General features: G+C 37.7%; 1 protein-coding gene across 2 annotated transcripts in view; it reads left to right on the plus strand.

The window, feature by feature from the left end:
* Positions 1–14,961, plus strand: part of FDX1 (ferredoxin 1) — a 33,257-nt gene extending 18,296 nt beyond the window's left edge. For both annotated transcript variants that reach the window (XM_055273042.2, XM_063636530.1), the window contains 2 exons: positions 8,389–8,518; positions 13,842–14,961. In XM_055273042.2, coding sequence (XP_055129017.1) covers positions 8,389–8,518; positions 13,842–13,956 — 245 coding nt within the window. In that variant the 3' untranslated portion in view covers positions 13,957–14,961. The remainder of the gene's footprint in view (positions 1–8,388; positions 8,519–13,841) is intronic.
* The last annotated feature ends 1,357 nt before the right edge of the window (positions 14,962–16,318 follow it).

The raw sequence follows: 16,318 nt of genomic DNA on the forward strand, positions 1-16,318 counted from the left end.
AGCAATGGGGAGCAGTTGTCAATACAGATGAAGCTTCCCTCGCTTGCCCTCTGCTCACCTGCTGTGTGGCCTGTGGCCCGGGACTGCTGTAAGACATGATGTATTTTTGGTTATTTGAAAGGTGGACATAGTAATGAAAAGAATTTCATTTCAAGCGTTTGTTCTACTTAAGTATATTTTTTAAAAAATGTTTGAGGATTTTAGATTTTTAAACTTTAGGAATCCACTTTTCTATTTTGTTTCTTTGAGAAAATAATTCTTGAAATATGAGACTCGTACAATTTTTCAAAATCTTTGAGAATGCATTTCTCATAAAACATGATCACTTTGTGTTTACATATATGTGTATATCCATGTATATATACACATGTACATACATGTATACACATAGACATACACATTTTCCCTATTCATTTACTTTTATATAGCCAACCACTTATAAAGACACTAAAAGCTGACAGCCACCAGTATTACTCTGGGGCTGTGTATATAATAAATTATATAACTTTTGCACCTCATTCCTTCATATACATCATATATTAGTATACCCATATTGTGATCAGCTGCAAGTTTTAGCCTTGCAGTTGTTGTTTGTTACTTTTTATATCCTTTATTCTTTTATAGTTTTATAGGTTATCTTCCACTGTTTGTTTTGTAGGGTTCTCTGTGTATATGAAAAGCCAAAAAAAAAAAAAAACTCCCCATTTTGTGAATAGGTTTTGTTTCCATAATCTATTTTCAGGTCAGCTGCTTGTTATTTGGAATTTGTTTTCCCATAAAAAATAATGTTGGCTAAATTTTTGAGCCAACACACAGAACCTATTTCTTCACAACTGACTTTATCACCATTTATAACTTGTGCTTTGGGATAAAATGCATTGCACCTTCTAACTCTTGTAATTGTAGCTGCTGCTGCTTCTTTCTTCTACTTTTTTAAATAGACAGTTTCTCATGCCAGTCAGAATGGTGATTATTAAAAAGTCAAGAAACAACAGATGTGGTGAGGTTACAGGGAAATATGAACACTTTTACACTGTTGGTGGGAATGTAAATTAGTTCAACCATTGTGGAAGACAGTGTGGTGATTCCTCCAAGATTTAGAACTGGAAATACCATTTGACCCAGCAATCTCATTACTGGGTATATACCCAGAGGAATATAAATCATTCTGTTATAAAGATACAAGCACGTATATGTTCATTGTAGCACTATTCGCAATAGCAAAGACATTGAATCAACCCAAATGCCAATCAATGATAGGCTGGATAAAGAAAATGTACATATACACCATGGAATACTATGCAGCCATAGAAGGAACAAGATCATGTCCTTTGCAGGGACATGGATGGAGCTGGAAGCCATTATCCTCAGCAAACTAATGCAGGAACAGAAAACCAAATACCGCATGTTCTCACTTGTAAGTGGGAGCTGAACAAAGAGAACACATGGACACAGGGAAGGGAACAACACTTACTGGGGCCTGCTTGGGGGAGGGCGCAGAGGGGAGAGCATTAGGGAAAAGAGCTAATTCATGTGGGGCTTAATATCTAGGTGATGGGTTGATAGGTGCAGCAAACCACCATGGCACACATTTACTTATGTAACCTGCACATCCTGCACATGTACCCCAAAACTTCAAAAAGAGGTGGGATCTTGCTTTGTCACCCAGGCTGAAGTGTAGTGGCATGATCATAGCTCACTGCAGCCTTGACCTCCTGGGCTCAGGTGATCCTCCTGCCTCAGCCTCCCAAGTAGCTGGGACTACAGGTGTGAGTCACCACACCCAGCTAATTTTTTAAATTTTTTGTAGAAATGGAATCTTGCTGTGTTGCCCAGGGTGTTCTCAAACTCCTGTCCTCAAGAGATCCTCATACTGTGGCCTTCCAAAGTGCTGGGATTATAGGCATAAACCACCATGCCCAGCCTGTACCTTCTAATCCCAGATCAGGACCCACCCTACACACACAAACACACACACACACACACACACACACACACACCAGGAACACCTTAACTCCCTGGACCCACCCTACACACACACACACACACACACACACACACACACACAGATACGCGCACACACACACAAAACAGAGACTCCTTTCTCTGTGTTGCACCCGAGTCTGATAGTGGGAATATATGCATGGGTGATTCTCAGTGCAGAAGATACCATGGTGGATAGGAGCCTGGGAATTCTGTGACGCTGAAGAAGACTTAGAAGATGAGGCCTAATAACAATGTTATCCACTTTGTTTCTGCGGATAGCCTTTGGCATCTGAGGCTGTGGCTCTAGTGCAGTTGGGAGCTATAGGGATGCTCATTATGGCTCTGAACTCTCTCAAAAGAGAGAGAATTGGTGGCAGTTCTCATGTTTTAACTGGAAATAAGAAGGCAGTGCCAGATCAACTCTGTGCAAAATAAGGTGCTGATAAAGGGAATCTACAAAAAACTCTATAACTAACATCATGCTTAATGGTGCAAAATGGAATGTCTTTCCTATAAAATTGAAGACAAGGCAAGGATGTCTACTTTCACCACTCCTATTTAACATCACACTGGATGTCTTAACCAGTGTGTTAAGGCCAGAGAAAGAAAGAAAAGGCAATAGATTGAAAAAATAAAACTGGTTTTAGATGACATGATTGTTTATGAAGAAAGTCACAGGGAATCTACAAAAACATTCTTAGAACTAATAAGTAAGTTTAGCAAGGTCCTAGAATATAAGGTCAACACACACACACACACACACACACACATACACACACACACATCAGTTGTATTGCTGTGTACTTAACAGTGAATGTTTGGAAATTAAAACTAAAAAAACCCATTTATAATAGCTTCCTGAAATGAAAATTTTAGGTTTAAATCTAACAAAATGTTTATGGAAAAGCAAAGAAACTAGAATAGCCAAAACAATTTTAAAAGAAGAATAGTTAGAAGAAGTACAGTACAGGCCTTAAGACTTACGATGACACCACAGTGATGAAGACAGTATAATAGCAGCAGAGAGACAAGCAAACATGTAGATCAGTGAAACAGAATAAAGAGTTCAGTGACAGACCCATAAAAGATGGGCAGTTTTTTTGGTAACAGCTTTATTGAGATATCATTCAAATACCAAACAATTCACCTGTTTAAAGTATACAGTGAATTTTTTTTAGTATATTTAGAGTTGTGCAACGTCACCTTAAAACATTTTCATCACTTCGAAAAGAAACCCCAGACTCTTTAGCTAGCACCTCTCAATCCCCCATTTCCCTAGCCCTGAGCAGCCACTACTTTCTGTATCTATAGATTTGCCTATTCTGGACATTTCACATCAATGGAATCATATAATATGTGGTCCTTTGTGAGCGGCTTCCACTTAACATAATGTTTTCAACGTTCATCTGTGTTTTGGTATGTATACTTCATTCCTTTTTGTGGCCAAATAATATTTCATTTTATGGATGTATACCACATTTTCTTTGTCTCTTTATCACTTGAGAGATATTTGGGTTGTTTCCACCTCTTGGCAATGGCCGATTGGTTTTTGACAAAGGTGCAAAGCAATTAGTGAAGAAAGGGTATTCTTTTCAACAAATGATGTTGAATCAATTGGATATTCATGTGGGAAAAAAAGGTGCATCAACCTAAACCTCACATCTTATGAAAACATTAATGCAAAATTGACTTAGATCTAAATGTAGAACTTAGAACTGTAAACTCCTAAAAGAAAGAACAAGAAAAAATCTTTAGGACCTGTGGGTAGGTAGGCAAAGAATTCTTAGACATGACTGGAAAAGAATTTATATATAAATTCTTATATGTAAGAAAAATAAATTAGAGTTCATCAAAATTAAAAACTTTTGTTCTTCCAAAGACACTGTTAAGGGACTGAAAAGCCAAACTACAGACTGGGAGAAAATACTTGTAAATCACATATCCAATGAAAGGACTTGTATCCCGACTATGTCAAAAGCTCTCCAAACTTAACAGTAAGAAAACAACCCAATTAAAAAATGGGCAAAAGATATGAACAGACACTTCACCAAGGAGAATTTAGAGATGGCAGTTAAGCTCATAAAAAGATTGAGGGGCATCTGGACCTGAACTTGTACGTGTGAACGACTCTGTGTTGTTTAGAGTTTTCTTCTAGAGGCACAAGAGACTAATAGTGATGTCATGCTCCCAAGTGACTTTGGGAAAAAAATAAGGCAAAGTATAGTATGTACTTTGTACCACCATAATTTGTACACCTTTAATTTCTTGGAGAAAATGTGAATGAAAGTCACAATGTGACACCACCAGATACCTACTAGAAACAAACCATGGGACATTCAAACAGTGGAATGCTTCTCAGCAATGAAAGGGAGCAAACTATAGATACATGCAACACATTGGATGAATCTCAAAGGCATTGTGTTGAGTGAAAGAAGCCAGTTTCAGTCATACACTGTATGATTCTATTTATATGAACATTCTGGAAAAGACTAAACTGCAGTGATAGAGAACAGATCAGTGGTTACCAGGGGTTAGGGATGGGGTAGACTGTGACAGCAAAGCAACAGCAAAAGGGAATTAAAAGTTTTGGGCTGATGAAGCTGCTCTGCACCCTCAGTGTGGTGGTGGTTACACAAGTCTATACATACATTAAAACTCATAGAACTGGCCAGGTGCGGTGGCTCGCGCCTGTAACCCCAGCACTTTGGGAGGCTGAGGCAGGCAGATCACCTGAGGTCAGGAGTTTGAGACCAGCCTGGACAACATGGTGAAACCTCGTCTCTGCTAAAAATACAAAAATTAGCCAGGCGTGGTGGCCTATGCCTGTAATCTCAACTACTTCAGGAGGCTGAGGCAGGAGAATCACTTGAACCCAGGAGGCGGAGGTTGCCGTGAGCCGAGGTCGCACCATTACACTCCAGTCCAGGCAACAAGAGTAAGACTCTGTCTCAAAAAACAAACAAAACAAAACACCTCATAGAACTGAACAATATTTTATGAGATAAAGAAAACAGAAAAGGAGTAACTTTTTTTTTTTTTTTCTTAAATAGCCTCTTCTTCTTCTTACACTTTTAGGCTCTTTTTTATACCAAATATTTACCTTATTTTTGCAGGTTTTTTTTTTCCCTCCTAAATACCCTTTTTGGTTAGGTGTCTCCAATATTCTCTAAAATTCTTTATTTTTTAATAAACCATATAGGTTAAATCTCAAACTCTAGAAAACTACTCATCTGTCTTCTTATGGATTTTTGCAAGATTGAAAGTTTCTTTTTACTTTTTTGTTTTTTCTTTGAGCCCTGACCATGGCAAGGACAGAATAGTTCATACGTGCTATCCATGGGGTCTTGGGAACCCTTGCTACAGATCGTTTCTGTAGTGATAGTTGTTCTAACAGAGTGTGACCATTAGCTTTCTTTGGTTTAGTGTTAGCTCTCTCACATAGGCTGGTTTCATTCTGAGTCTTATCGTTTCTATTATATTTGAACTTCTTCCTAGTACAAAGAATAAGAAAGGATAAATTGTTGGCAAGTTTTTGTGGCAGAAAAGGACCATAAAATAATGAGGGATCATGAATGTGATATGTTCATTTAAAGAATAAATACGGGACTAGAATGTATAATAGGAACTTAGTGTGTAGGCACCAAAAGTTAATCTGTAAATATTCAGCATTTTTCAAATTCTTGTCAGAATAGTCTCTTCAGCGCTGAGCTTAGCAACTTAAGCAAGATGTGGAAATAATTGCCAAGGTTCCTGAGAACAGCCATGAAAATTTAAATAAGAGAATAGAATAATACCTTTAAGAGAAGGTTAAAAGAATTGAAGCTTCCTAGGGAAGAGGGGGAGAATTTGAAGCCTATGAACAGCTAGAACAAGATGGTAACTCTTCATTTCGACTGGCCACTGGTACAAAAAGCAATGTCCTTTGTTTTTCAGGAGGGATTTGTTGGCATATGAGCCTTTTCTCTCCATTTAATATATAAGTAAGGCAACTTACATTATTGTATGGTGGTACAATAATTATTAGTTGCTTACAGCATTGGGAAACTTAAATTGAAGTCATAACTTATCTCTAACTAGTGGTATGACCTTAGTCCATTTCTTTAACTTCTGGAACTTAATTCCTCTTACGTTTACAAATAAAGTTGAATTACTCTAAGAGTTTCTGTAACTTCCAGATAATAATAATAATGTTTACCAACACTTACATAGTACATACTATCTGCCAGTCATGGTTGCCAGTATATGTATTCATATATATTAAGTATACAGTCATGTGTAATTCTTGGAACTACTACGTGAGGTTAGTATAGTTACTCTTGAGGAAACTGAGACATGGAAGGTAAAGTAGCCCAAGGTGACAGGGTTAGTAAAAAGGAAAGCTGTGGTTGAAGGGAGGAAGTCTGGCTAAGAGCCCATGCCCCTAACTCTGAAGTTCACTATATGGTCTCCCTTTCCCATAATTCTATTATTGCTTTGAATTGGATTTAATAAAAATGAAGATTTAGAGAAACTTCACAATGGTGTTTTTTTTTTTTTTTGAGAGGGAGTCTCACTGTGTCGCCCAGGCTGGAGTGCAGTGGGGTGATCTCGGCTCACTGCATCCTCTGCTTCCCAGGTTCAAGTGATTCTCCTGCTTCAGCCTCCCGAGTAGCTGGGATTACAGGTGCGCACCACCAAGCCAAGCTAGTTTTTGTATTTTTAGTAGAGACAGGGTTTCACTATGTTAGCCAGGCTGGTCTCGAACCTCACGTGATCCATCTGCCTCAGCCTCCCGAAGTGCTAGGATTACAGGTGTGAGCCACCATGCCCGTCCTGTTTTTTTTTTTTTCCTTACAGTAAAATATGAATAATAAATGCTTAAATTATAAGGAAGGAACAACTCTAGTTAAAATGATCCATCCATTCAGAGGAAAATTAAGAAGGTTACTAGTTGTTAACAGTGATTGTGTATATTTCATATAATGTTTAGTGACCAAAAGAGAACATAAATCAAACTAAAGTTACTCTGAGGACTCTACATTCTTTGAAATTGTACAGTGGCTTTAAAACAACTATGTAAAAACAAACCCGAATCAGTTTTTAAAGTCAGATTTAACCAGACTGTGATTCTGCATGCCTCTGTTGTCAGGTCCTCCCCTGGGATACTAATGTGTTCTGGATGCCATATTTTAAGAAAAGCCCAACTGGCCTGAGGGATGGGATTTAGAACTGTGTTATGTAAGAAACAGTGGAAGGACCTAGTGGAAGGACCTGGGGATGCTCAGCTGGGAAAAGGAAGAATGATCTCAAATAAATGAAAAGCTATCCTTTAGAAGGATTAAACTCCATGGGATAGCATTGGACCAGTAGGTGCTAGTTACAGAGTGGCAGACTTTAGCTTGGTGGAAGACAGCCGAATGCAAAATTGGCTGACTTATGTGGTGTCGGTTGCTTTGCCAGGAGATTTTCAAGCGAAGGCTGAGTAATACCAGGAAAGGGATGTTACAGAGCAGATTCGTCCTGGTTTAGTTGGACAAGGTGACGTTTTAGTTCTCTCATCACAGTATCTGGCATACGATATGTACTCAGTAAACAACTGTTAAATTAATGACTTAAAAAATGGAACAGGATAAATGTTCTGATTATTTAAGACCACAGTGACTTATTTTAAAATGACTTGATTCTGTCCAAATTACAAGGAGAGATTGAGAGGGAAGAACATTGAACTTAATTTAGCTATAGGTTTGATTGCTTTCTAGTTCCTCTTATATACCGTAACTTTCATTGCTATTATGTCAGTAATTACTATGTAAGTTTAAAATTGCACACATTTTTATATGTATGCATGTCTCAGCTTATTAACTTGCAAGTTCTCTGTTAGGACTATATTTTCATAGGTATTCCTTCACAGCACCACGCCAGAAGCTTTGTGAAATAATATAACGTGAGGGATTTCAAACTCATGCGTGTGTGTGTGCGCATGCGGCAGGAGATGGAGGGTTGTTGCCCCTATTCTCTTCATTTTCACCTTTCATTTATGTATCCTATTTTTTTTTTTTTTTTGAGACAGAGTCTTACTCTGTCACCCTGGCTAGAGTATAACCTCAGGGTTCAAGTGATTCTTCTGCCTCAGCTTCCCTAGTAGCTGGGACTACAAGCGTGTGCCACCATGCCTGGCTAATTTTTGTCTTTTTAGTAAAGACGGGATTTCACCATATTGGCCATGCTGGTCTCGAACTCCTGACCCCAAGTGATCTGCCTGCTTGGGCCTCCCAAAGCGCTGGGATTACAGGTGTGAGCCACTGTGCCTGGCCTCACTTATATATTCTAATGCTGATTCTAACATTTAGAAACCTTTACTGAACCAGGTTTGAATCGTCTGATGTAGAAGGGGCTATGTTCAGTGTTTGTTGCTTTTGTCAGGTGCATGTGAGGGAACCCTGGCTTGTTCAACCTGTCACCTCATCTTTGAAGATCACATATATGAGAAGTTAGATGCAATCACTGATGAGGAGAATGACATGCTCGATCTGGCATATGGACTAACAGACAGGTAAGATTTTTGGACTGCTTCAATTGTAATAATGATCTGGGAACATAGATGTTTTATTATGTTGTCTATGTAAGACCAGACGCATGAATGTAATAGTGTTCTACCAGGTTAAATAACAGTCACAGATTTTGAGTATCAGATATGTGGCATTTCTCTTTGTTTTCACTGTTCTACAGTTTAGACCTTGTGAAACTTTACAGAAGTAAAACAAATTAATTGGAAGTATTGGAAGTATAAGTTCTAGATCCTAACACCTCTTCTTTAGTGTCTTTTTACTCCAGGAGCTAATATGTATCACAGCTGAATGGAGGGGTTAAATCTAATGCTTTTATATTTGATAATTGAACACAATTTACCTATTTGAGAGAACAGAGTTTTTAAAGAAACTTAATATATAATAGTAATTATGTTAAAATGAATAGTTCTTTTTCTAAGTGTACCTTAAAGTAATCAGAGCTTATTCTTGTTATTAATTAATAGATAGAGTTACTCTTAAAAGTGGTTAGAGTTACTCTTAAAAGTGGTGAGATTTACAGTAGCAAGGACATCAAGTGATTTTTTTTTTTAAATTATCTAGTCTTTCGATTGGAGTCAATGAAGGTAGCTAGCTGATATACTGTTTCAAGGGGTAAGATAGTGAGGGCATATTACTTAATTAAGGTTGGCTTTGTTTAACTCTAGTTTTGTGACCTTAATGACAAATAATTTTTTAAAAATTAAAGATAATAGTAAAAATAGTTTTATTCATATGTATTATATAGCTACAATTTTGTTATACACTTAATATAAACTACCTCATTTAATCCTCACAAACATTTTCAGGTCATCTGTATTTATTTAAAGAAGAAGAATCATTTTGTTCCTTTTATAGTTCATTTCCCTCTTGGTGGATGTGAGACTGATAACCCTGGGAAGAGAAACTGGTGAAATAGTGTCTCTTTGGACACCAAAGCAGAGTGGATTGTGGCTACTGTCTGCCTGTCCTCTCACAGCTTCAGTGCCATGTTCTCCATGAGCACCTCCTTTTTTCCCCTTAACACAGAAACTAAATCCAATGACTGTATTAGTTTGGTTCTGAGAATTGTGTCTCTTAATAAGAGAGTTAAATCATACCTAACTGCTTGCCCTTTTATACAGTTACAATTTGTAGATGCATGTAATAGATAATATTCTAATTGAAAAGAAAGGGAAGAGGGAGAGCTACAGTTAGATACAAAAGGTCTATAATAAATGTAAGCTAGCAAGAGTATTGATGATAAAATTTCCAAGTTTTAGAGCTACGTAATAGAGAGCAAGGAATAGCTTTTATGGTGTTTTATAGCTGGTATTCTTAAGTACACAGCATTTTAGTAGAAATACTTTGTGGGAAAGAGTATAATGGGTTTCACAGGTAGGATTTACAAAACACATTGACATATTTGGAATGGAAAGAATTTTGTTCAAAGCTGGTAACCGCATGTAAACTTATTTTTAGGGTATCAAAGTTTCAGAAAAAGAAATAAGGAAATTCAGCCTTTTAGTTCATATACTTACTTTAAATACTATGTAAATGTTTTTAATTTTTAAGCAAAAACACCATTATTTCTTTCTTTCTTTTTTTTTTTTTTGAGACAGTCTTGCTTTGTCACCCTTGCTGGAGTGCCGTGGCACGATCTTGGCTCACTGTAACCTCTGCCTCCCGGGTTCAAGCAATTCTCCTGCCTCAGCTTCCCGAGTAGCTGGGATTACAGGTGCCTGCCACCATGCCCAGCTAATTTTTGTATTTTTAGTAGAGATGGGGTTTCACCATGTTGGCCAGGCTGTTTCGAACTCCTGACCTCATGATTTGCCCACCTTGGCCTCCCAAAGTGCTGGGATTACAGGCGTGAGCCACTGTGCCTGGCCTCAGTGTTTTATTGGTTGTCCTTAACCTTGATTGTTGACGGATGGATGGATGATACATGGACAGCCTCACTGTTTTTTTTCGTACTGGTTACCTCTTTCCCTTTTCCCATTAGAGGAGCAGCCATGTCTTATTTTACCATTGTATCTCCAATGCCAGATTCACAATAGAGGTCACCAACTGCTTGCAAAATTAATAGTTGATGGAAAGGGAGATTCAGGAATTACCTGTGAGTTTACATTGGGTGATCATCATTGCTCCCTGCCACCAGTTTGCATGGATAATCTACACAGAAGCCTCAGATTCCTTATATGTAAGATGAGGATAATAATCCTACCTACCTCACAGTATTGCTGTGTGGAGTTAATGTAGAAATATACGTGAAGCTGTCAGAACAGTGCTTGCTGGAGAAAGCCTTCATTAAATGGTAGTCGTTAGCATTGTAACTACCATCATATCGACCTATCTGTTAGGAACTTACTGTAATGCCTAGGCACTTAAATATTATTTCTAACCTTCAGGGTTAGGCAGTACTATCACCATGTTGTAGGTGGGGAAACAAGGTTTAGTTATCGCAGATTTGCTTAAGGCTGCACAGCTAGTGGGTAACACCCCTGATTTAAATCCAGCTATGTTGGGCCCCAAAGCCCTTAGTCTTTTACTATTTCAAGCTGCTTCTCTGAGTAGAAAACCAAATCCTAGAACTAAAGTAAACCCAATACCCAGTATGTTTTCACCATCAGGGATATGTGGCAAGAGTGACTGGAGAAAATACCTTCCAGGTTTGCAGAAGTGTCAAAATGTTGTGGGACTCTAAGTGTGAAATCAGGGGAGCCTTGTTGTCTGTCTCCTTCTCTAGAAGTACGAGACACCATCTATACTGGTGGATCTTGGAGCCAGAGATCTTTAAGGGGTAGAAGAAGTAGGAGAGCGAGAAACTAGCCACGGAGCACCACTGCCTTATTCTCTAGAGTGAGCAGGAGCTTTTTGTTCCGTCTCTTTCTGTGTTCCCATAACAGACTTATTGTTCTTCTATCACCACACTTGTGGTACCCTGCCATGTTTCACTGATAACTGTTTCCCTTACTAAAGTAACTGTTCCTTGAAGACCAGCATCATCTTGCTATCTATATATGAATACCAAGAGTAATCAACAGACTCTCTAGAGCTCACTGCTGTCTTAATGAATTTGTTCAAATTGGCTTGCCACTTTTTCTCTCTTGCAGACAGAGCTTAATGCATAATTGAGTATTGTGAAGGCTGTTTCCAATTCTACAAATAAAGAACTCTTGGTAGAGGGGATTTTTTTCTATTAGTAATCAGTATTTCTCATGGTTAAGCATACTCCTTTACTCCAAAACTTCCTGGTGGTTCCTCCTTGCTCACCAGTGAAACACAGGCCCCTTAACTGATATTCACAGCTGCCTGTGGCTCTGGCCACTTTTCTGGCCCATCATTCCCCTTGTCCTTGTTTACGCTGTGCAGCAACCAAGCTAAAACACCCATCTTGCCTTAAATGTGACTTGAGCTTCTCTGCGTTGTGTTGCCTTTGCCTCACATACTTTTCTCCTTTATCTTGTACTAAATAGTAAATCCTACCTATCCTCCAAAGCCCATTGTGGACAACACCTCCTGTGGCCTGAAGTAAGGGCTTTTTTCTTAGACCTCTCAGAGCCATTTGGCTTTCTCTCTCGGTGGCATTTGCCACAGTCTTACATGTTAACTATCTGAATGTGTCTAATCTCATCCGTTTGATTGAAAGTTGACTCATTAATGCTGGCATTAGCAACCAATCCTCACAGCAGTCCTGTGAGGAATTCTCCTGCTCATCTTGAAGATTAGGTTAGGAAACCAGCATTTGGTGAGGTTAAGCAAGTTGCCTGTGAACATAGTATATTAAGTGCTGGATTCTGCACTGCTGGTCTCTTTGGCTGTAACTCTGATGCTGTCTCTTTAGTGCATCCCAATGCCCAGAAAATAAGAGGTGTTCAATAAAGTGTGGAGTTGATTTGCTCTTCCTCATTGACATTTAGTATTGTGCCTTTAGGTGCTCAATAAATGCTTGATGAATACATTAGTAAAACCAAGACCTGAATATCACATTTCATCAAATTGAAGACATGTCAATCGTAAGATTAACATTTCTTTTCATATGCCACTAAGGAAGATAAAAGCACTGCTAATTCAAATATGGCACAGTGTTATCACTTAACACATTTTCTGCATATTGAAAGAGTTATTTAGACTTATCTAGACATAGATTTGAATTATATATCACTGCTAAGAAAAGAAAATGGCTGAGTGCGGTGGCTCATGCCTGTTATCCCAACACTTTGGGAGGCTGAGGCAGATAGATCACTTGAGCCCAGGAGGTTGAGACCAGCCTAAGCAACATGGTGAAACCTTGTCTCTACAAAAAATACAAAAATTATTCAAGCATGGTGGTGCATGCCTGTAGTCCCAGCTACTTAGGAGGCTGAGGTGGGAGGATCACCAGGGCCTGGGAGGTAGAGGTTACAGTGAGCTGAAATCATGTCAGTGCACTCCAGCCTGGGTGACAGAGCCAGACCCTGTCTAAAAAAAAAAAAAAAGAAGGAAAATAAACACAAAATAAAATTAGTAGTAATTCTGCAAAAAAAAAAAAAAGGAAATTATAGTCATTCTTAAAATGACAAATATTTATTAATTCCAAATTTACACCCTGCTTTCTTTCTGTATTCTTCCTCATTTTCATTTTGTAATCTTTTTAGACTATTTTGAAAGGTAGGTAAATTCGACATATGGTACTTACATACTTTGCATAACTAAGTTGAAGGGACCCCTGTATGAATATTGTCACCAAATTTGTAGCTGTGACATGACCATTACCTGACAGTGTAGCAGTGATTGTAAGATTCCATTGATTTTAAGATATTTCTTGATTTTCAGAGATGGTAAAAATTTGAGAAAAAAAATGCTTTTATAATTGATGATTTAAGTCTATGTATTTATTCCAGATTTCTTCTTTTAAAAGCTTTAAGAAGTGTAGCTTTCTTTTATAGTCTGTGTGGTTTTAATTATCCAGGAATTGATTCATCATTTTCTTGGCCTTGCTAATAACCCCAGTTCTCCACCGTTGTGCCTTCTGATTGTTTCCTTGCTTGTCAGCTCTTTGACCAAAAAGTAGTGGTCTGGTGAAACAGTTAATAGATAATAGGAACTAAAGGCTAAAATGAAGCTTTGGTACACCAAGTTTATTGTATTCATATTTACCTTTTGTTACTCTCTAGTTGATAGAGTTGGTTATATCTGTTTTGACATAAAGGAAATTTAAAAGGTTAATAAGTTCCCTGACTGCTTTGGGTAAGAAAACACAAAGACTATCTTAAACAACTGCATTGCCTTGTGAATATATATATATATATGTAATACTAAACCATACCTTCCCCGTTTTCCATACAGATCACGGTTGGGCTGCCAAATCTGTTTGACAAAATCTATGGACAATATGACTGTTCGAGTGCCTGAAACAGTGGCTGATGCCAGACAATCCCTTGATGTGGGCAAGACCTCCTGAACTAGAACAAATAGGAATATTTTCATGTAATTTTACCTATTTTTATAATTATTATTTCTTAAAGTGATTAAATGAGAACATGGATGCGTGGACTGCGTATTATGACTGGCTTTACTATTTTAATTCACCTTGCATAACTACTGAATTTTGTCATTCTTGAAAGTATGCAATTTTTATTTTGGTTATATTACAAAAATGTCAATCAAATATTAAAAAATAGTTAATGTGATAGAAAAACCTTACATATTTTTTCTTATGTTTGTTTATCAACTTTAGCAAAATGTTTTTATATAATCTCATCTGTTTACCTACAAGATAGGTTAAGGAAATATATTATTATTCCTGTTTGATGTGGGTGAAGGCAGAGATCTAACCTGGCTTGTTTAGGGCCATACCACTAATTAGAAAATCTGTACTAGAACCTGTGTCTTATTACTATAACCTGTGTGTTCAGACTGAAACTGGAGAAATTATGACTATTTTATTTATAGTAGTAGTTAAATCTGAATGTGTATGGACAAAAATATTTAATTGCTCAGTAAACTGCTTAACTTCAAAGATAGTTATTAACCTTATAAATAAATATTTCAAAATTTTGATTCTGAAGTCTAAGTCTGAATGTAGACATTATAATGCTATCAAAGAAGTTTGATCTCTGTTTTGACTAAACTAGAGGAAAAATGATTGGATGTGTTTATTGTTTTCTAAGCAGAATGGTTTAACTTTGTACTCTTTGAAAAATAATGCTGATTTATAAATCTCTGCCTATAACAGAATGGAAACCTTATGAATGAATTGTGTTTCTCTGTCTTGAGCTGGAGAAGGGAATGAACAGGCTGACACGTTGCACAGCCCCAGGTGGCGCCATTCTCTCACGCAAGGATGGGGCTGCAGTGTGTCAGTCCCAGGAGGGAGGGAGTGGCGAGCACCACTGATTACCACCTATGTGTGGAAGACATTTGTATCCTTATCTTTACTATAAATAAATTCATAAAAGTTAACAAAGGGGTATACAGTACGGTCTTTGGAAATATAATAAAACATCAACTAACTTGGACTAATTGTGAGGAAGAGCAGAACAAATTATTAGAAAGAGGTTATAAGACAATTGAGTTAGCTTCATGTGTATTATTGCAGCTTGATCATTTATATAAATATTTGTCTAGTACAATGCTTGACATACAGCATTGTGTTATGCCCATTGGGGACACAGAGGTGAACAAGACAAGGAATGCCATCAGGGAATTCAAGTTTTATTAGGAAAATATAAAATATGTATGTATGTGCAGATAATTTGCTTGAACTAAACTGACTAGTTCTGCAAAATAAGATTTTAAACTAATTCATATGTAAAAAGTGATTAGGAAGAACTTGAAGTATCATTTGATGCTTAATAACTATTGAGTAGTTTTTTTTTTTTTTTCGTGGGGAGGGGGGACTGGGTCTTACTCTGTCACTTAGGCCAGAGTGCAGTAGTATGATCTCGGCTCACTGCAACTTCTGCCTCCCAGTTTCAAGGGATTCTCGTGCCTCAGCCTCCCAAGTAGCTGGTACTACAGGCACGGACCACCACACCTGGCTAATTTTTGTATTTTTTCTAGGGACAGGGTTTTACCATGTTGCCCAGGCTGGTCTTGAACTTTTGAGCTCAAGTGATCCACCCACCTCAGCCTCCCAAAATGCTGGGATTACAGATGTGAGCCACCGTGCTTGGCCGTAACTATTGAATACTTTCTACGTGGAGAGTGCTTGTCTTAATTTTCTGTTGCTATAGTAGAATACCACAGACTGGGTAATTTATAAAGAAAAGAGATTTATTTGGATCATGGTTCTGGAGGCTGGGAGGTCCAAGAGCATGGTACCAGCATCTGCTTGGCATCTGGTGACGGCTTTCTTGCTGCATCATTACATGGTGGAAGGGCAAGAGAATGCAAGTGAGAACAAGAGGGGAAAATGATTATCCTTTTATCAGGAGTCCACTTCGACCTAACTAACCCACACCTGAGATAATGGCATTAATCCATTCATGAGGGCTCTATTCTTAAAGGAGATCACCTCTTAAAGGACCCATCTTTCAATGCCATTACACTGGCAATTTAATTTCAACGTGAGTTTTGGAGGGGACATTCAAACCATAGCAGTGCTATAATTTTAAAGTACTTCAAAGCCAATTTATTCTCTTAATTAGCTTCATTATTCTTGTCTTTGTGTGTGGATTTACCTAAACTCTGCTTCCAGAGCTACTTTAATGATTATATTCAACCAAAGCACTCTAAAATTTAGAGTATAAATTATCTTATATTTCAAATTAGAAAATTTCAAATGAAGTTTGTGTTATTATATAAAACCTTCTAAAATTATT

The sequence above is a fragment of the Symphalangus syndactylus genome, chromosome 3, assembly GCF_028878055.3.
Source record: "Symphalangus syndactylus isolate Jambi chromosome 3, NHGRI_mSymSyn1-v2.1_pri, whole genome shotgun sequence".
NCBI lineage: Eukaryota > Metazoa > Chordata > Mammalia > Primates > Hylobatidae > Symphalangus > Symphalangus syndactylus.